Source organism: Benincasa hispida, chromosome 9, assembly GCF_009727055.1.
Source record: "Benincasa hispida cultivar B227 chromosome 9, ASM972705v1, whole genome shotgun sequence".
NCBI lineage: Eukaryota > Viridiplantae > Streptophyta > Magnoliopsida > Cucurbitales > Cucurbitaceae > Benincasa > Benincasa hispida.
Window position 1 is genome coordinate 44,492,451 of NC_052357.1, and position 23,510 is coordinate 44,515,960.

At 30.9% G+C, this 23,510-nt stretch overlaps 1 protein-coding gene across 1 annotated transcript; it reads right to left on the bottom strand.

The window, feature by feature from the left end:
- Window positions 1–1,904: 1,904 nt before the first annotated feature.
- On the bottom strand, window positions 1,905–2,810 carry LOC120084746 (heterodimeric geranylgeranyl pyrophosphate synthase small subunit, chloroplastic-like). Its single transcript, XM_039040569.1, has one exon. The coding sequence runs from the start codon at window positions 2,808–2,810 to the stop codon at window positions 1,905–1,907; it is 906 nt and encodes a 301-aa protein (XP_038896497.1).
- Between the last annotated feature and the right edge of the window lie 20,700 nt (window positions 2,811–23,510).

Here is a 23,510-nt window from a genome sequence, read left to right on the forward strand (position 1 = left end):
CCACTTAAAGAAGTAGGAGGTGTGGTTTGTTTATGCAATCTGATTGCATGGTTTTCTACATAAAATACATAGAAATTTCAGTTGAAAAGGCATGCAAACTACTGAATTTACCTGATTTTTTAGGTTGAAGAAAGATTCTTCAGCTGGGTGAAAACCAGTGGATATCTTCTTAAATTCTTCCTTTAATTTAGCTTGTTTTGAGTCCCACAACTCAATCTAAGGCTCCTAGAGGATAGCAGGGAAGATCTTTCAGTGGTTCGTGACTAGTAGAGGAGTAGATTGCAGCTGAATTTGAAGAAAGAAGAAGATCTTCACAGGTATTTCTGAAACCTTCTTTTCATTTGATGAACATGCTTAAGTTTGAAGCTAAAATTGATGAATTAGAGTGCTTCATGATTCTTTTTTCTTCCATTGCATGCTTGTTGAAATTAACACAGCCCTTGTTAGAGATCTCAAAAAGTAGGTCATTACACTTAATGTCAGCATTACTGGTTAAGTTTACCATGTGTTAAAGATGATTGAGTAATATCTTAGGATCAAGGTTGCATTGGGTGATTTCGTTCCTCTAAGCTAGAACATTTTTTTAGATTATACTTCTTTCCTTTTACTTTCATGCTTTTACTTTTATGCATCTTCGATCCTCCATTCCACACCAAAATCTCCATTTATCACTTTAACTAAAAATGAGCTTTGAGGAAATAATTTTCGTACTTCCTTACTAGTCGGTTTGGTCTTGCCACTTGTATTAGTAAGTAGTATAGGTAGTATTGATCGGTAATTTATAAATATTATTTGATCGTTAGAACCTTCCACAAGTTCTCTCCGTCAATGTACTAACTCAAGTTAAATTCTCTTTTATATTCTCTAGTTTGAGAGGGAGACTAAAGAGTGTGAGTAGTATAAAGGTTTTGAGAGAGTACTCTTGTAATTGGGAACGAGAAAAGAATTATAGTGTGATTATAACAATTTTTGCACAATGGATTTCTTTTTGACAGATCGTGGTTTTTCTCCAAGTTTGGAGTCTTCCATGTAAATTCTTGTGTGTTCAGTTTTATTATTATTATTATTATTATTTGTTATTTTCCTTCTTATTCTTGTGATGGAAGTGATAATTTTTTCCCAACAAGCACATTTGTTCATACGAATCTAGCCATTAATTGTCAAATAATTATCTTGAACCACTTTTAAAACATTTGGTCAAACAACAGTGACAGTTTTCCAAGCAATTTTGAAATAACCTAAAAATTGTGCTTTCTTTCCATCTCTGTCTAATCTTTTTTTCTTTATTTATTGTAATTCTTAGGAGAGTTTTCAACACTTCTGTTGAGATTTGTTTTAACCATAAAAAGAAAGATGGGATAGTTGAATAAAAAAAATTGCATGTATGTATATTTCATTCCTTCAATAATTTAGTTATTATTTATTATGCAGCATATTTTTAAAAAATAATTTTTTTTAGCCTTCCAAATATAATTTTTCATAAAATAAATTGAAATTTAGTCACTAATCTTAAATCAATGTTTAAAAAGAAACAAATAGAAATTTAACATTTTCGATTGTTTTATTAAAACAATTGAATAAGTTATATGAATAATCCGAATAGACTCAACCCAAATATTCCACTATTGAGTTCGGTATATACTATTATTTGGGTCAAAAGAATTTACAACTTAAACATTAAATTTATATCTAAAAAAATACATCATCTCAATGAACATATCACCCTCCAAATTCAAAGAGTTAAGTATGTTCATATCTTTCATAAGAATTCAGCAAAAAATTATTAGAGATAGAAGGCTAAAAATGTCACCAACAATAACAATAAACTATATATAACTTTCTCTATTTCACCTTTATTTTTTTTCTCTTAAATTCTTTATTTATTTATTTTTCATCTCTTTGTTCTAAAGCCCCTCAAAATCAAGGAAGCCATAGATTTCATGAACTTTTTCTCCTTTGAAACCTTCTAATACCTTGAAAGCCAAAACCTTAAACTCCTCAATTTTCTCTCTTTTTCTCTCATTTTCTTTCCCTCCAAACACATTTTTTGACAATCCTTTCACCATCCCCACCAATTTTCCATATTTCCTCATCTTCTCTATTTCCTCTTCACTTCCACCTCCCAATATCGCCCCACACGCGCCCCCACAAGCGTGTAGCCCACCTTCCGTCTTCTCGCTCACTTCCTCCGCCGTCGCCTCCTCTTCCAGTCCCCGAAATTGGCCCCCAACCCACCCTTCCGTCCCCATCGCGCGAGCCATTTCCACCATCACGTGCTGAACCCGCTCCGACCCGCTCTCGCTCCAGTCGCAAGATCCCGCTAGAATCTCAAACACAATTGGAGCTATTGCGTCGCCAGTCAGCAGCTGGATGTTGGCGCCATATATGCGGTCAACAACGGCGGCGCGTGAGATTTCACGCGCCGTCAGTGGAGGGTATTCCCGAGTGTACGTCGCAGCATGGATGAGTTGGAGAGCAGTAGCCGCCGCCATGGCCTTGTCCCGGCGGCCGCCGACGAGTTCGCAGGCGGCGATACAAAGTGCAGGAGCGGAATTTCGTGGGGCTGAGAAGATGAAATGGCCCAACGGTTCAAACACCGCCGGCGGGTCCTTCGCCGGAATGACCTGCCGGAGATGATCCTCAATATCTTCGTTTATGGTCGCCCAGTACGACGGAGTGATCTGCGACATGACGACAGTCGACCTCGCCGGAGCTCTGAAATAAACCGCCGGTCGGACCGGGTTCCATTTCAAGAACTTGGGCCGTGCTGGATTTGCTTGAAGTTGAAGAAGATTGAGAGAGATCGCCATTAGAGATAGAAACGTCTAATGGGTTTTTGGGGAAATTTATTTGGAGTCCTGATTTATGTTTATAACTTTGGTCAGCGGTCAGCGGTCAGCGGTCATCAAATGTTATAATAGTTTAAGAATTTAAGTTTGTTTAATGTGATTTATGATTAATTTTTATTCTGTAATCTCAAACCTACCATTTTAGTTCATTCATTTTAAATAAATCTTAAATTTAGTGTTAGAAATTATTTTTATCAAATAGTAATAATCTTCATGTAAATGCATTTCTAATATGTAGAGTGAAAATGTTAATAAATAAATAAAAAAAATATCAATGAAACTAACCCTAAATTTGAGATTTAAAAAAAAAAAAAAATAGATCAACTAACATTAAAATATTTTCAAAACAAATGGCCACATTTTTGTTTTTTGTTATTTTAAACGATAAATGACCCCATTTCTTTTGATGGTCAATGAATGACCATATTTTGCATATGATATTTGTGTTCCTGTGAATTTTGTATGCTTTCTTGGGCAATGATTGTGTGGATCCGATACTAAGTTAGTAAGTACTTTTGAAATGAGCCGGTTTAAGGACATCAACGTCATATCAAATCCCAATATCATATCATTATTTATTTTAATACAAAATTTGTCCCATATTTTAATTAAGGATAAAAGTGGAATTGACGTGTAGGTGTAGAAGATCCAATTTCTAGGTATGATAGAATTAAAAGAAAAAAGAACAATGAATTATGTAAAGTTCAAGGACATTGGTCGTCGACCAACAAAGTTAAGAAGTACAAGCATTTGTTGCGTGTTCTTCTTGTGTATCCTATTGGGATAAGTTGTTACTTTTACAGTGGTTAGATGGAGTTATCATCATTCTATGATCATCGGCAGATTTAATATGGACCTATGGAGGTTCAAGTCCTCCTCAATTTTATGTTCTTTATATATGTATAACTGGCATAATATTAAAATCATTAGTTAGTCCAGTGATAAATTTCCTTTTTAGCCTTCTCTAGATTTAGACCTCTTCTCTCAAAGTTACGGGCTATTCTGTTGAGCTCCTTAGAAAGAGCACAAGCATCACTCATTACATTTTTTTTTCTAAATTATATAAAACCTCCTATCAACAAAATTTATGGATCCGTCATTGTCTTTGATGTTAGGAACTTGGATGTGGTACTTTATGAGAAGAGTAATACGTAGGTGCATCTTGAGTAATATTTAGTCTTTTTATTTTTGTATCTCATTCAATTTTCGAACCATAATTTGTCACATGGCAAACTTTTTTTTTCATTATTTTTAAATATTTTTTTAGCTATTTTTGTGATTGATGTGAGTTGTACAAATATAGATGCAATCCAAGATGTACCTAACTATTACCACTACAAGAAATCACACCTTTTCCAACACTTATAATCGTCAAGAAATGGTAGAAAATGCATCGGGAGATCCTCTCCTGACAACGTACTGGTCATCGAGAGTGTGGTCAGGAGAAATCCATCGAGAGTAGAACTCCTAACGCCGAAGATGCCTAATATACCTCGTCGGAAGTTCTTATAACTCCCAACGGCCCCTTCCTTACATCGGGAGTTCCCCTAACTCCCGACAGTCCTTCCTCGCATCGGGAGTTCCTATAACTCCTGAGGTCCCTTCTGGTGTCAGAAGTTCAATTTCAATTGTTGAATATTGACTTTTAAAATTATTAATTTGTGATTTTAATTTTTTTTAATTTGATCTGAATAACCTGTAAAACATCATTAGCCAACTCAAATATATTCACATAAGAAATAAAACAAACAAATGAAGTCTATACTATTCTTTATTACCTAAAATAGAGAAAAGTTACAAGATAGTTTATAAAAGAAATATGTCTTCACAAATACATGAAAGAAACAAGATGAAGACAACGTAAAGAAATTTGTCTTCAGAAATAAGCAAAAGAAAGACATGAAGACAGCGTCTAGAACACAACATCTTCAACAGTCGTCTAACCTCATCATCGAACAGTATCCTACTACAAAACAAAAACAATCAAATGTCATAAACTTCTAAAAACAAACAAAAAACTCCAAGTTCGACTACAAAACGAGTATCACGAAACTCAACCCACCCCCCACAACATTCAAACTTCATAAACATCCATAAACACACAAAAACTCTAAGTATGTGACATAGAAATTTGTAATTTGTACCTATCACTTGTGTATATAATTTATGTGACGCTCCAGAATCAGGACTGAAAATTCAGATTCGACACCCCGGTGACTTGACAACATCATTCTACTTTGTCTTAAACTACTTCTAAGAGTGAACACTATCCCTACAAACTAACACAACTCTTAAGAATCTCTCATTTCGAATATGATCATCTTAGTTCATTCATTGCTACCCTTTCTTAAACAGGTCGTTATAATTTAAACTTAAATTTATTTCAAAATTGAAAACAATATAAAGAAAAATTGATGAGGATGCAAAACCGTAGAAAAGGAAGGATTTTATATTAATTAATCAATTAATGTACATATAGTGTATGATTGTATGAGTCCCCAACATACATAAATTTTATATGAATTATCAAATAAAGCGTACACGAAAGACCCCATTAATTCACTGACTTGCAATAATTAATAACCTTCTTCCTTTTTCTCTCTTTTTTTTTCCCAATATCTCATATTCATTATTAATCGAAAGCTAGAAATAAATGTACATTATACTGAAAATTTATACATTTCTTTCCTCTTTTGATGTTACAACGAAACTAAATGAAAAATAAAAAACAAAAAAACAAAATGGCGAAAGAAGTACTTACCGACAGCGGCAGAGCTGGTTGAACGGGTGACGAAGCTAGTCGACGATGAGCTCAACAGTGGCGGCAAACAGGCGATGAACGGGTGGAGCTGGTCGTGGCCGAATGGACGATCAACGGGCGAACAATCGATCTGCCTCTCGATCAACGGGCGAACGGTCGGGCGCACGGACGATCAACGAACGATTGAGCTGGCCATGGCTCAAGAAGGAACGATTTGGGATTTGTGGACAGGCGGTCTAGGGTTTGTGATCGATTTGGGAAGGAGAAGGAGATTTGGGATTTTATACTAGATCTCCCGAGGCCTTTCGATAGCCATCAGGAGCTCCTTAACAACTCCCGACGAGCAGTGTTCTATCACCGGGAGATAGTTTTCATCTCCTAACAACTAGTATATGGCATCGGGAGTTATTTCTAACTCCCAACACTTCTCTTACGTCGTCGGGAGAGACTTTATCTCCCGACAATAGTTTTAGGTGTCGGAAGAACCTCTTTTTCTTGTAGTGTACTACGGAGAGAAACTAATATTGTTGTCTTTGTATAGAAATATTTATTTAGTGGACCGAGTATTTAATTACGTCTTGTATTGTATGCCGATAAAAATGTTGTGATTTAATATTATTGGCCAATCGATAGTGAAAGGAATGCTCAAAGAGTGTCTAGGTTACATCATAGCACAGGAACCAAAGTAGAAATGTGAAAGAAATGCACAAAATCTTAAGCTGAAATTACTAAAATACTATATTAATTTACCTTGTTTTTCCAAGTTACTGGATCCTAGTACGAAACGAGAAATTTTATAGTAATAAGATAATTCTATTTATTGTTTACAATAAAGAAAAACATAATTTTTAATAATTGTGCTGAACTCATAGTGTAAACTAATACATTATATAATTATATGTCAAATCTAGATGGAGAAAGATACACTATCTATCATATGCTAGAAATTTTCCCCTAACAAAGAGTCAAGTCCTACCATCAAAGTCATCTAGCCATTAAGTGATGATCACGTGGAATCAGTCAAACAAATGAGTCCACAAGACCTTTTTTTTTTAATTAATTTCTGAAAAATTAGTTTAAATGATAAAATTATTGAAAATATTTATAAATAATAGAAAAATATTACAATTTATCTGCAATAGACGGTAATAGACTGTTATTTGTGTCTATCATGACACAGATAGACACTACAGATAGTAGTCTATTGTCGTCTATTGCAGTTTATCGCAAATAGACAGTAAAATTTTGCTATATTTGTAAATATTTTGGTTCCTTTTTTATATTTGAAAACAACTCTTAATTTAAAGTTTGAAAATTTTAATTCACACATATATATAGACACACAGTATGTTAAAAATGATAGTTACAAGTTTGAATCTTTCACTCTCAATTATTGAATAGGAGAAGAAAAAAACAAGTAACATGTTTGGATGTCTATCACACGAGTTTCGAAGTTATAAATAATAGAGTTAGAGCATACCTCCTTTGATAATAATTTTATTTTTTATTTTTAGTTTTTTTTAGAGTGAAACTTATAAAACATTATGTATACTTACAATTTTCTTGCTTTATAACCTGCTTAAACACATTTTCAAAAACCAATCCAGAATTTAGATTATTTTTTTTTAAGAAGTTCTTAACAACTTGATTTTGTTTTTATGCTTAAAGTTCAAATATGTGTTTTAAAAAAAGATGAGAAGCTTATAAAAAAATTTCCAAAAGAAAATGTGTATAATTTTTTTAAAAAATTAATAGCAAAAACAAAATGGTTAACAAAACAACTAAACTTTTGGCTGAAAGTAGTATTTAAAAGTATGATTTTCAAAAACTATAAAAACAAATAGCTATAAAATGAAACCTATATAACTTCGTTCAAAATGAGCATAGCTCAACTGACATAGTGTTGGTACTATCAACCTTGAAGTTATAAGTTTGGTTCTCTTATCCCACGTATTGTCCCAAATAAAATAAAAATTAAAACATAATATTTCAAAAGGTAGAACCCAAAAAAAAGGTAAGAAATCTAACAAACAAAACCCCATTTGGTAACCATTTAGGCCCTGTTTTGTAACCATTCTATTTTTTGTTTTTGTTTTAAAAAACTAAGCCTATGAACACTACTTTCGCGTCTAAATTTCTTCATTTGTTATCTACTTTTCACCAATGTTTAAAAAACTAAGCTAAATTTTGCGAACTAAAAAAATAGCTTTCAAAGAGTTGTTTTTGTTTTTAGAATTTGACTAAGAATTCAACCATTGTACTTAAGAAAAATATAAATCATGGTAAAAAATGTGGATGATATAAGCTTAATTTTCAAAAACAAAAATTAAAAACTAAATGGTTACCAAATAGGGCCTTAGTTTTTTGTTTTAGATTTTTTTTTTTAAATTAAGCCTATTTCCTCCCCATTTCTTACCACATGACTTACATTAACAAATTTGGAAGTGGGAGTAATGTCTGTAGGCTTAATTTTCAAAAACAAAAACTCAAAAACCAAATCGTTTGAAACAAGACTAACTATTTTAGACTGTTTAAGTTTTTTTTTTTTTAAGAAAGAAAATAAGATATATTATTCCATATGGAACCCTAATATTTATTAATTTAAAACTTTATCTCTATACATATTTAGACAATCATATCAATGCCACATGACCTTGAAGTCAAATTATGGTTTCAAATTTCTATGCTAAATTCTGTATAAATTCATTGTTCCTTGATCCAATTTTTATGTGTCTAATCCCAAACAATGGATGAAGACATATGGTCTATCCTTTTAAAAGTGGTTTAAATTTAATTTCATTCCACATTTTCAACATAAAAAAGAAAAGTCAATTTTCTTCACTTGTGAAGGCAAAGTAAACTTTGATGTGGATTTCTGTCAAACTTGAATGGCAGTTTGAACTTTCACCAACTTCAAGTTTAAGTCCTATTTTAATTTAGATATTTGAATTTGTATTCAATAATTAATAGAAAATTTTCACATATTGATTTTTTTTTTAATTATTTACAAAAATAACAAAAAAAAAATATGGATATATATTGATGGACTTCTATCAGTTTCTATAAAGAAAGATTAAAAACCCTTAAAAACTAATTGTATAAAAAAAATTGACCACAATATAACGTTTGAAAGGCAAAAAACTACCGTACATAACAAAATTTGAAAGTTTATGGAGTGAACAAAATAATTTTTTTTTTTAAAAAAAAAAACCCTTAGAAACCAACCGTGTAAAATGTTACTCTTGATTAATTTTAACTTTACGATGGCATGAAATATCTATTTAGAGACCATAATATAAAGCTTTAAAAATATAGAAATCAAATTGATAGAAAAGTATAGACTAAAAAGATAATATTCTTATATTCAATTATATTACACATAACATTGTAATTAAGAAATTCAAACTTACCACCTCTTACAAGAAGGTAGAGATATAGTTATCTTGATCATATAGATTATGTTGATACTTTATGAAATCTCTTAACAAGATAATTTAAGAGAAATTTGAATGTAGCATATGATATAATGAGAGAGATTAATGAGAATGAGATTAAATGGAGTGAGAGAAGATTTATATAAAATGGAGATGAGTGCCAATTAAAGTATGGAGAATGGATAAGGCATCAGTTAGCAATTCCAAAGATCTCGATTTTCACCACATAATTGTTGAACAGAAATTTTTTTTTTAAAAAAAAATTAATTAATTATACCTTTAAATCTTGCATCAATTTAAAACTCTGAACTTTTATTGTAGTAATTTTCACTGTAATTAGTTATTTTCATGTAAAAGTTGATGATTTCCTTCTTCTTTCTGAAATTTGGGAATGACCCTCTAACTTTATAGAGCTGGTTGATCTCTTTGCGCATGTGCAATTGATAGTGGCAGAAGTTGAATTAGAGGATCGTGTGACCTAACTCCCTTGTCGTACTTGTATGTTTTCAGTTGCTAGTGCTTGGGAGTCCTTGCATCCTATAGGCTTTATGTGGTGCCTTGGGCTAGCCTCTTTTAGTTAGGAGGGAATATTCTCAAGTATTCATTCATTACATGGCTTGTCGTTTGGAATCAATTATAGATGCATGATCATATTAGTAGGTGGTGTGTTGATATCCCTAGAATGTTATATGCACTTAGTTGAGAGATCATTTATTCTTTGAGTGATTTTTTAACAAGGTTGTTTGGGGAGACATGTTTTTGTGAGAAGGTGCTCCCATAAGACCTCACATGGGGATATGGAACTCCATTGGATTTGTTACTTTAGTGCAAATAATCCATTGAGGTGTAGGGTTTGGAAAGTCATTTTGGTGTGCTGTTATTTATATTATTTAGCGCTAGCATAACTTGCATGTCCACGAAGTTATCTTGCATCTTCCCTAGGTGGTTAATTGTTGTTATGCTTAATTGTACTTAATCAAAGATAAATCACAAGTTTTCTCTTAAAAGGTCCAAGTATAAAGCTAAAAAGAGGTAGTCTTGGTTAGGACCGAGGTTGAACACAGGGATTGACTAAATAAAATAGAATTTCATAAATGATTTTCAACTTGAACTCACTGATGGGTTATCAAACAATTAAAGTGGTTGTTGTGTTGTAAGGTAGAAACTAAAAAAAGAAAAATAATAGAAGTTAAAACTCGATAATGAAGGTATGATGAACGCAAGACATAGCAGTGATTGAGAAAGAAAATGAGTACCAAGATAGAGTTGAGAAAAGTAACCTTCAATCCTTTGAACTCAAGGATAAGCTTCTATTCATGTTCATAACCTTCAAGGACTCCACCTTTCGGTGAGTTAGCCACATAAATCATATTTTTATGATGCATGTTTAGGTTACTTGGAATGCAAGGTTATATTTATTTCTAAAAACGCCACTCACTTGGTTTAGTGAGATCCACAATTACTTGCTCTCTCGAGTAGTTAGTTGTTACTACTTGATTCGATTAACTAAATGGAATCAATAGTTAGATTTAAGTACACACTATACCAAACAAAAATTCACTTATCATTGAGCTCACCAGGATGAAGATTAACTCATCCCAACTCACTAATGATTTAGCCATTCTTGAAGAAATGAATAAAAATAGAAAGAAGAGAGAATGGAGTAATGGAAATCATGATATGTATTAAAGAAATAAGAGAAGTTTGTTATAATATAGAGAAGAGATGTACATAAACAAAATATAAAAAGAACAAAGTGAAGAGATGAATGGAGAAAGAAAATGATCACCTGCAGCAATTCTGCACTTCCTGTTGATGTGAGGTGATGGATCTGTGTGCTCTGTGGTGGTGGAATGGTGGAGAGGAGATTCTCTCGAGCTCTTCTTCTCCGGCGGCAGTGGTGGCAGTTCTTCATGAGGAAGATTGCCTAGGAAATGAGGTGGAATGTTCTCTGGTGCCTGAATTCTTCTATTCTCGTATATCTCTTCTTCTTTCAGAACTTGCATATATGTAGAGCTAGATGTAGGGACGACTCTGCCACTTAGAACTATAGCAGACACGTCAGATAACTTTTTCACGTTCGTTGTTGCAGTTGTTGGTGGTCTCCTCAGATGTGTTTGACTCATTTGTTCATCACATAGGTTGCCTTGTCGCATAACTTACTTTGAATTGTTTCTTTACTGCATGATGAGTCCAACACATAGCTCCTCCTTTTTTTTTTTTTTTTTTCGATCTATATTCCTGCATATTTAACTCGTTAGTATTATAATTTTACTCGAGCTATTCTTTTAAATTCACTAAACGCATGAAAAGGAATTTTGCCCTATTCTTTTATGATTTCAATACTTTTCTCATTAATTACTTCTAAATATTCCAACTTTAAGAAATAATAACTTGTGCAAATATAAGTTGTCATTAGTCTGGTTGTTTAGTATTAGATATTTCTTTGTTGTTCTAACTGACTTTGGGCTCTTGAATTGTGTGTGCTCTATTTTTGTGTTTGATAGGCTTTTTTACATCATGGTTCTTTTTCTTTTTTATTAGTATTTTGTTTCTGTCTTGACTTTAGGTTGTGAGGTCTTTATCTCTTTTTAGTAATTTAAATACCTTTTTAATAGAAAAAAAAAGTAAATCAAAGGATTAAACTTTTAAATGCAAGAATATCTTAAAGTCTAAAAAAATATTTCTTTCTAACAGTATAACAATGTGAGTTTGGAGATTTGATGCATGATCTCGAACGATAGAGTATATATCAACTACCCCTAAATTATACTCACTTAGACATCATTTTTTTCTTTATAATTTATCATTACAATGAATACATTTGAAAGATTATTAATGTATTCCAAAAGAAAAAAAAAATTAAGAATGCATCCAAAGATCATGTTTACACTAGATTTTTTTTTTGAAAGAAATAGAATAAATTCATAACAAAAGAGTTGATTTGTCACCAGACATAGAACCATACACTTAGAGATTGGTCCTTCAAGCATGAAAAATTAGTCCGTGAGCAACATAATTACCACTTATATCATTTAAGAGAGCAGTAGACTCAACAAGTTCCACACATTAAACCAATGAACCTCAAAACTTTTTGAATTGAAATCATAGTTTCTCCTCTAAAAATGCGAATTATGGCTCCAAAGTCCACCAATCTCATTTTAGAAGTGTCAGAGTTGAGTTTGTAGTTGCTTTCGAGGGGCTTCCAATGATCAAAGCTTCCATCATCAGTCAAAGGAGAGGGTCGTTCATTTTCATTTATCACTATTTGAATAATACTCCTCAAATACTCTACTCATCGTAGTAAGTATTTTCTCCCAAAAAAACTCAAATTTTACTATTTTATCTGTGAAATTTCTTTATATAGTAGATAGAATTTCTATTTTTTTATGAAATTAATTGGATTTATGTGTTTTTGTAATCTTCAAAACAAGAAGGGGTATTTGTTGTGTATATGGAGAAAGTAACAAAGATCCTCATAGGATAAAATAGATTTTGGATTAATGTTTGAAACAAGAAGGGGCATTTGTTCTATATATGGAGGGAATTGTAATAAATTAAAGTTCTATAGGAGAGAATAGATTATAAGCTAAGGGATACTAGATTTTGGATTAATGTTCATAACAAGGAAGGGGCATTTGTTGTATAAATTGGGTTTATATTTTTTTAGTAATGTTCAAAAACAAGAAGGGATATTTGTTCTATATATGAAAAGAATTATAATAAAGTTCCATAGGAGAGAATAGATTTTGGAGTTATGTTAGAAACAAGAAGGGGGTATTTGTTGTTTAAATTGGGTTTTGTTTCTTAGTAATATTCAAAGTAAGAGAGCCATTTGTTCTATACATGGAGAGAATAATAAAAATCCATAGAAAAGAATAGGTTCTTTTTATTAATGTTCAAAACAAGAAGGGGTATTTGTTGTATAAATTGAGTTTTTGTTTTCTTTAGTGATGTTCAAAACAAGAAAGAGCTACTTGTTCAATATATGGAGAGACTAATAAATATTTAAAGGAGAGAATAGTTCAACGGTAATTGACATGATCTTTTACCTTAGAAGTTGGAGACTCCATCCCTCATCTCTATTGTTGATGATTGAAAAATAATGTATATATAAAATAAAATGCAAAAATGGTGATCAATATAACCATTAACGATCGTGTACAATGATTTAATCAGAGATGAATGTTAAGAACATTCGCAGAAATTAAGAATTGAATAAAAAATATACATATGAAATAAAATGCAAAAATGGAGATCAATATACCCATTAAAGATTGTGTATAATGATTAATCAGAGATGAACGTTAAAAACATTTGCAGAAATTAAGAATTGAATCACCAAATGAAAGAAAAAGTAGAGAAAATGAAATTTGTATAAAATGAAATTAACGAAAAGAATGTGATGAAAGTGAAATATAAGGGAAATTATGCAAATACACCAAAGTTATGGTTTAGAAATTTATAATATATATAAATTTTATAATCTATACCATATTAAAAGCAATTGTCTTTGAAAAATATTTTTGGACTATATTATCTCTTTTGTTTTTTATGAATTACAAATATACTATTTTCTTGTATATCATGTAGTCAATAACTTATCAATATATTAGATGGAAAATTGAAAGTTTAATGTTGATTTAGAAATATAATTTAAACTTATATCTAACAAATCAATTACTTTTTTAAAATGTGAATATATAAATGACTTATTACACTCTACACTAAATTCTTAGAGATGGAATAGACACAAACTTAAAAATTTTAAGCTTATAATAATTCAACGTTGATTGTTTTTTTGTTAGTAAAATTTAACCTTTTCATTAATATCATATTAAATTAGTATTAAAGAAAAGTACTCTATCATTCTTTTACTTTCAAGGAGGAGTTGCATGTCAATTACTACTTAATTAATCCCGAAATAATATCATTAATATCATAGTAAATTAGTATGGAAAACAAGAATTAAGTAATATCATATTAAATTACTATTGAAAAATATGGCATTGCAATTAATATTTTGTTAAATTACTACTAGAAAATGGCATTGCAATTAATATCATATTAAATTACAGTAAAAAAAAAAACCCCACTAATTTAGTGTTAAATTACCCAAAGTTTGGATAGAGAAAAACACACTTGACCTTCACGTGACCACGATGATAAATTTGTAATTTAGGGAAGAGATGATATGCAAAATAAAGAAAAATGGCTCTGATGTCAAAGTCAGTATGAGAACTAAATAATAGGGAATAAGTAACAAAATTTTAGATATCTCAAATGGAACCATAATGGTATATTTATAGGGAGATTTAACTAAGGTTTAACTTAACCCGCCTAGGATTACGATATCAGATTTTCTTAATCCTAAGCAAGTTAGATAAAATCTTATCTTATCTTAATTTATCTTATCTTATCTTGATTTTTGGCTTTATTATGTTAAATTAAAATTCACCTATAACATTAGCTTCCACTCCTAAGTTGAGGCTCATGGTCAACTATTTTTTATGGTTTAATCTTATGAGAAATCAACTAGGAGTACAATCTCCCCTTCTCTCGTTAAGCTTCCCATCACAGGACTTATCTCGTACTTTGATGGTGTTAAGCCTATCGAGCTAAACTCTTGTGAGGTTCAATCATTTTCCAACTCGCATCTTCATCACATGGCAAAGTTATACGTTGAATCATGCTAGGACCGCCCCAAAGATAGGCCCAGGTAATAGAACATTGCTCTCCTGATCTAATGTAGATCATGAGCTAACCTAACATTTTATTTGACCGACCCTATTAAGGCCCAACCAACTGTACAATAGTTTCTACAAGTTGGCACAAGAAATCCCATCTCAGTTAAAGTAGTGGAAGACAAGATGTCATTATTTATTTATGCTGAAAATAGTGTTTTTCACCATATTAGAAATTCAATTTCCTCAAGCTTTATTACTACATAATTCATAGAGTGTGAATGATTTTAGTAATAAAGCATGTTTTCAAAAGTTGTTTGAAAATATGTTCAGCCTTAAAATAGATATACTTTTTCTATGTCAAAAGTTAACACATCTAAATATTATACTGAGAATTAAGATTAATGAATCCATAAAGAAAGAAAATTAATTTCTCCTAAAAAGATACTTCTCTTTGGCAATTAAAATTGATTATCATAAATTTTAATGACTGTAACAGGTAATTCTCTAAAGGTTGGAGTTAAATTACTTTACTTGTCTAAAGATCTTATCTTTTATGCAAGATAGTCATTGAACCTTATTAGATAAGGCTACATGGCCAAAGAACATGTTAGGTTGACACATTCTTACCTAAATGGTCTAGGGAATGCAAGATTAAGTTTGACATCATAAATTTTATCAACAATCTGATTGATGAATATTTATGTGTAAGAGTATCCTTAATCTAATGCAATCTAAGTCTCATTTTCTTTGAAATGTTCAAAAAAAAAAAAAAAAAATAGACTAAAGGTTAAACCAATTAGGTAAGTCTATTAGGATATTATGATCATATCACAATGGTTAATATAGGAAACTTTTTGTATTATGCCTAATTGATAGAAATGAGATTACATCTCAACTTCAAGTATTAGATACAATTTGGGTGAAATTGTGCTACAACAAGAGAAACGTGACCTTGTTAGACTTGGTCAAATTAATGGTGAGTACTTTGTTAGACGTGGTCCTGTCATTTAAAAGCTACACTATTGTTGCCAAACTCTACTTAGGACATGCAATAGAGATTGCATTTTGAACATTATTTTCTCCAAAACTATTTGGGATACAATTTTGGATTATGAAGGTGTTGTAAAACTAGTTTATGACATTTTAGTATTTGGGTATGTTAAGATATTTTTGTCGAAACAAACCCTTACAAATACTCGTGTCAAAATAAATGTTCAAAGATACGCCTAAATGTAGGTTATCCTTAAGGAGTTACAAAATTGTCTTTTGTATTGTTCCAAAATAAAATAATGTATTTGTGTATGACTAATAAAAGGCTACAAACCTGTAAAAAGGTTAAATAGTGTTGATGAATTCCAGATAAATCACTTAATTGTTGACAAGTGTTGTTAACTATTTATTTACATTTAAAAGTTAAATGAATTTTAATTGTCAACTAGATAAATCTCCATCGTGATGGGAGAATTAGATAAATCTTCATTTGAAAGTCAAAGACTTACTTGAAGTCAACATTGTCATGTTAGATGACAAGATGAAGACTTATTAACTTCAATAATAGTGGGAGAGTTATGAGATAACTCAATCTTTACAATGACTTAATGGAAATCAAAATTGTCATATTAGATGACAAGAATTAAAGGGTGTTGACAAGAAGACAATATGTCAAAGTCATGAATCATGAGATAAAGTCTGTATACTTCATCTCAGTCCGGATTTCTGGATTTTCTTGAGGGTAAAACCCATAGAATTTGTGTATAAAATTTAAGATTTGATCTTTTACAAGATACACTAACTCATATAGGGATTCAGAGAAATCCGTGTTAAGTTTTATCCTAAGTGGTGTAGGTTGGACTACAAGACAACTGTTTTTTCTTGTGACGCCTAATTTGATCAGTCATAAAATATCTTTAAATATTTGAAAGTTGTTTAAGATGTGCATTAGTCTATCAGACTTTATAAGATAATAGTGGTGCAAGGACTAAGACTGAGAATATTAGTAAATACCAAAACCTCGGGTAAAGGCAGATTAAGAGAAACATCATGGTGGTGACCAAGATGCCTTTTCATGACATATAGTTTGATTTATATAAAATGAATCTCTAGGCTATTGCACATTTAAAATAATTAACTATTATTTCAAATAACTAATTAATAGAAGGCTTTAGGACATAAATCTCAACAATCTCTCATTTACACAAAAGCCGGTGTGACATGTATCTTAAGGCATACTCTATACCCAACATGGTCTCCCACTTGCCCTAGCTAAGTAGAGATATGTCTCGTAATCCTAGACATTCTATATGACCCTCACTTTATGCGAAGAAATATTTTCTCTCTAACTTTGATTGATGAGAGATTTTTAGTGTTGAGGGAGAATTCTTGAGAGTGTTGAAATTCCAAGAAGAAAAACTTCTTTTGTCCTTTTTCAAAAACGCTGAACTATTCTACATATTAAGTGAAGGGAGTTAATTCCCCTCCCACTCACATTAACTCACGTTAGCTCCTTTGTAACTGCAAGAGAGTTATGTGATTATTTAAATTAAATTAAATTAAACTAAATTAAATAATTATTAATCAATAAAATTAAGTAATATTAATCAATTAAATATCATATATTTAATTAATATTACATTTGAATCATATTCAAATGTATTTCTCTATCATAACCTATAGTTTTAATGTATATCACATTCACATTAAATTTAACCTCTTGTTAGGTTTTATGTCCTAAAACTCATGGTTTGTAAACAAAAAAACTTATTTTGAAAATTCAATAAGTTGTTATTGAATATATGAATTTCTTATTTTGTTTTAAAAATAAATCTATAAACTAAAAGATCAATGACTATTACATGAGTACTTAAACTTTATGTGGAGACATAAAAGTGGATTAGGTTCGAGTAAATAGTCAAAATGATCTATAGTATATGAATAAGGTTGGGTGCCTTATTCTGGTAACACTATTGGATGCAGTCCACTCTGTAGTTATTACAAGAAGTTGTAAATTGCTATAGACGATGTGATCCTAATTCGTACATGTTATGACATGAGGATGGGGGCATCCTGTGCAATAGATTTGTGCAAGATCGGACCATGAAATCAGCAACTTTTACTTTATAACACTGTTTACTGTTTAAGACTGACTATTTCAAAGCGATGATCTAGGTAACTTGACCTTAATCCTAAGATAACCATAAACTCCTGTTTATTCGGAGTTATCCTTAGATTTGCATAGGTGAGGGTTGGCTCAACAGCGCCGGCTCAATAAACCTCCATTTCAGGGGTATGAACGGGTAGATAGCTAGAGACATAGGGTGCAAGATGGAATTCACTTTTACCCACTTTTAGGGATAGTAGAGAGGTTGTTCCCTTAAATGTTGACTCCAGGTCATGAACAAGGGGTCCCACACTCTCATTGACCTGAGAGGGATTCGGTTTGTTGATCGGATCACAAACCAATTGTTCATTAGAGGATCAGTGAGACTTAAGGAACAAGAGGTAATCTCGGGGGTAAAACAGACATTTGACCCAGCCGTTATTACAAATAACCTGTGAAGGGTTAACTTACTAATCATAGTTACATCAAGTGGATATAATATATCTATAGTTAGGGGGTGCAACTATGGGCTTTAGTGGAGTGACCCATTAGTTAATGAATGAGGGTTAATTTGATGTAAAGAGTTTAGCCAATTAATCTCGGATCGTTGAAACCCATGATCTGTAGGTCCACGAGGTCCCCCTACTAGCTTGTAAATGGATTAGTCTTAGAGTAGCATGATAAGTTAATTTGAAATGTTCAAATTAGAATTAAGAGAATTAGTAATTATATATATGATATAATTACACATTTAATTTTGGACTTAAACGGAATTGGAGAATTAACTAACATTTAAATATGATTTAAATATTAAATTCATGAATAGGGATTCATCTTGGTGCATTTTGTGTAAAATTAATTTAGTATTTAATATTAAATTAATTAGAATTAATTACTTTATTTATTTATTTATTCATTATTAATTTTATTAGAAAATTAATTTATGAAATTAATTTTGTAAAATTAATAAATTTTTTTTCAATTGTGAAATCAAAATTGATTTTGAAAATCATTTTGAAATTGGAAAAACCTTGAAAAAACACAAAATGGAAAAATTAGATTTCTCCACTTACATCAACTAAGTAGCTCACTCAATTCCCACTTGATTATTGATTAATCTTCCAGGCATGAGGTGCTCTTCATGCAGCCTTCTTCTTTGTATGATGGTCTTGCAATAAATAGGAAAGATTGAGCTGAGAATCGAGCATGCAAATTGTATGAACTTGCTGAATTTCTTGTTGAAAAGTTGTGAGGTTGAAAAGTTTTCTTCAAGTTTCAGTAGTGAGCTTCTTCTCCAAATTCCCTTTATTCAAGCTTATTTTGAGTCTCACAACTCAATCTAAGGCTCCAAGAGAATAGTAGAGAAGATTTTGAGGTGGTTCACAAGAAGACTTGGAGAAGATTTACAGCTAAATTTGAGATTCAAGAAGTTCTACAAAGGTAAGACTTGAAACTCTCTTATTATTGTATGAACATGCTTTATTTATAGCCAAAGTTAATGAATTAGAATGCTTATTGATCCTTATTGCTTCTGTTGCATGCTAATATACTTCTACACCTCTAGTTTTGATATGAATCCTATTCATATTAAATTTTACATATAGTTTTAATATGAATCTCATTCATATTAGACTTAACTTATAGTCATAATATGAATCTCTTTCATATTAATTAATATTTAGATCTTATTCAAAAACATTATCCTCTCATATTATATAGTTTAATTTTGAATCTCATTCAAAATTAATTTTATAATATAATGTTTCCATATACATTATATTAATTGTAGCATATACAATAGACTAATTGTATCATATATAATTAACTTCAATTTCCTTATAAATTGAACAATTCAAATTATTTTAAAACTAAATATTCCTTGTTTTTCCCTTAGTGAGCTAGTAGGAGGACCTAATAGACCTACAGATTAGAAGTTTCAATGATTCAAGATTTATTAGTTAAACTCTTTAATTAAATTAATCAACATTTATTAACTGGGTGTTACTCCACTAAAGACTCACAGTTGCACTCATCGCACGGTACAATATTTTTATGTCCATGGATATAACTAATTATTAGTAAGTCAAGCCTTCACGAATTTCTTGTAACTACATTTGGGTCAAATTACTGTTTTACCCATGTAATTACCTCTTACTCCATAAGTACCACTAATCCCTCTGATAAACAATTTATAGTCCAACTCGGGCCAGTGAGAGGGTGAGGCGTCATTATTCAATACTCAGAATTAGCTCTTAAAGGAGTAATTCATTTACTTACCCTAAAGACAAGAAAAAGTGAATTCCATTTTGTGTAGCTATATTCCCGGTTCTCTACTCAAACAAATCCCCAAAATAGTAGGCTTATTGAGTCGGTGACTCGGGCCACTCTCACCCATATAAATCAAAGGACTACCTTTATAGACATGAGTTCATAACTCATTCAGAATTGAGGTCGAGTTACCTATGGTCAACCTATGAAATGTTAATCTCTTCAATCAATGGTATTATAAAGAGAGATTAATCATTTCGCGATCCGGTCTTATACAATCTCTTTGTATAGAATACCCTCACTCGTATTTCTCCACATGAATGATTTGGACCAAATCGTCTGTAACACTTATAACTCTTGTAATATTTACAAAGTGGGTCATATCCATAGTGTCACTAAGATAAGACACCCAACCTTATCCATATACTACAAACAATTTAGGTTATTACTTGAACATGATTCACCTGTATGTCTACCACAAATTGTTGAAGTTACATAAAATAACATTGGACCTTTCCTTAATGGATAAATACATATATAAAATAATTAACCATTATTTCAAATAACTTATTAACTACGAGACTTTCGGGCATGCATCCCAGAAATCTCCCACTTACACTAAAATTGATGAGACATAAGCTGGTGAGACATATAACCTAGGGTATACTCTATACCGAATATGATATCCCACTTGTCTTAGTGGACCAGAGACATGTCTCGTAGTTCTAGACATTTTAGGAGATCCTCTCACACTTTAGCCTAGAGAATCCTGTTATATATTTCAAACTGTTATGTCAACAAATATCATCTAATCACCACCACGATGTTTCTCTTGTTCTATTTTTCTTCTTATAACTTGGTGTTTAAAAATATCCTCACACTTAGTCCTTGCACCACACTATCTCATAAAGTGGATAGACTATTCATATTTGAAACAACTTTCAAATATTGAAGGATATACAATGGCTATGTAAATTATTGCTTCACAAGAAAAAATATTGCCTTGTAGTCCAATTTACTCCACTTGGGATAAAACATAAATTTCTCTAAATCCTTTATGTGATAGTGTATCTCGTAAAAGATCAAATCTTAAACTTTATACAACAACGTCTCATTATTCATAAGTTTTAATTTTCAAACTCAATGGTCATACCATTGATTTAACCAATATAACTAACCAATTGTATATTAAATATCAATTAAGCCTCATGTAAGAATTATGTCCCCTCAACACTTAAGGTGTCTTGAGAAACTTTTCCTTAGATATATCAACTTCACTTTATAATAATACACTATCATTACATCTGAAGTTATTGCATCGAACATTCGACAACAACTTTGTAAATGTAAGATGCATGATACAAACTTAACATCATGTCCTCAACATCTCTATGTGGATATTTAATATATAATATTACTTCAAATCAACTATTTGAAATTGGTTAAATAGTCAAACTTTCATAATGATTTTTACTTCTTTGATAATGAGTAAATATCAATATAAAACAGATAAATACTCATTTTTCATTTTCTTGTTTGTACAAAAAAACATTGTCATGTTCATAATCATGGGTTATGATACTATATCAAACACTTATACTCAAGGATGCTAATTGTGAAATTCATTTCTCAAATGAACATCACAATTTTGCAAACCTTTTGCAATTCAATCATTGAAATTTTCTTGATTTGTGTAGATGCATTGAACTTATTTTCATAAAATAATTAATTCATTTTTACATATCTCATGTGCAATAGTGAATCAAATAATGCATAAAAACTATTATAGTAACGTGTGAGAAAATTGATTCACAATGTATTCTCATCCACTAATTCCAGCTCTAGTTTTCACCTTATGTAAAGAGTCTTATTTTGAAGATCTCTATCTCCAAGCTCTACACTCTCAAGTCTCCTTTTTGTAGATCCATCCATATCCTATGGATTTTACCCCATCAAGAAAATCTACAAAAACATATTGAGATTAAGTATACATATTTTATCTCAAGTTTTATGACTTCGACATAATATCTTTTATCAACACCCTTCAATTCTTGTCATCCAGTTTGACAACTTTGACTTCTATTAAGTCATAGCAAAGGTGAGTCATCTCATAACTCTCCCACTATTTTTGAGGTTTATAAGTTTTCATCTTGTCATCTAATATGACAAGGTAGACTTCAAGTAAGCCTTTGTAAAAGTTAAGTTATCTCATAACTCTCCCTCTATAACAAAAACTTATCTGGTTGACAATTAGATTTTTTTTTTTAGGTTCATAAGTTTTCATCTTGTCATCTAATATGACAATGTAGACTTCAAGTATGCCTTTGTAAAGGTTGAATTATCTCATAACTCTCCCATTACGATGAAGACTTACCTGGTTGACAATTAGAATGTGATTATCAAATGAAAATAAATGGTGAACAACACTTGTTAATATTAAGTGGTTTTACTTGGAACTAGTTCATCATCAACACAACTTAACCTTTCTACAACTTCTTAGCCTTTTATTTGAAACTCCTAATAAAACCACTATTTGTCACACAAATACATTAGTTTATTTTGAACTGCACAAAAGGTTATTTTATAATTCCTTGAGGACTACCTGCATTTAGGTATATTTTTTAACATTTGTTTTTCCAAGCATATTTGTTAAGAGTTAGTTTTGACACAAGTATCGCAACTTACTCAAATACTGAAATGTTGTAAACTGGTTTTACAATACTTTCATAATCTAAAATTGTTTCTCAAACAATTTTAGAGGAAACAATGTTCAAAATTGCAATCCCTATGGCATGTCTTTAGTGAAGTATGACATTAGTATAATGATTATGTTTAACAAAGTACTTAATATGGTTTAACAAGGTCACATTTCTCCTGTTGTAGCACAATTTCATCCCAGTTGTATCTAATGCTTAAAGTTGAGATCTAATCTCATTTCTATCAATTAGGTATAGTATAATAAATTTTCTTTACTAATTATTATGATCTGATCATAATGTCACAATGCCTAAATGACTTAAACTTTAGTCTAATTTCTTTCCAACATTTCAAAACATAAGTTGCATAAGTTTAAGATACTTTTACTCATAAATTCCCATCAATCATATTAATAATATATTTACGATGTCAAACTTACTTTTCCAGCCACTAGATCACTTTGGTTAAAATACGTAAGCCCAGCGAATTCTTTGGCTAGATAGCCTTATCTAATATGGTTCAATGACACTCTTGCATGAATGACAGGTAATAGTAATTTAACTATAACACTTAAAGAATTATCCGTAAATGTCATTTAAATGCGAAAGACAAGTATCCTTTTAGGAAAAAAGAATTTGTCTTTTTTTTTTATTCATTAATTCTTACTATTGTTGGGGTTTGTGTCCTAAAGCCTTGTAATTAATTAGTTGAATAATT

Coding starts and splice junctions, on each gene's coding strand:
- LOC120084746 (XM_039040569.1), bottom strand. CDS start 2,810: ATGGCGATCTCTCTCAATCTTCTTCAACTTCAAGCAAATCCAGCACGG.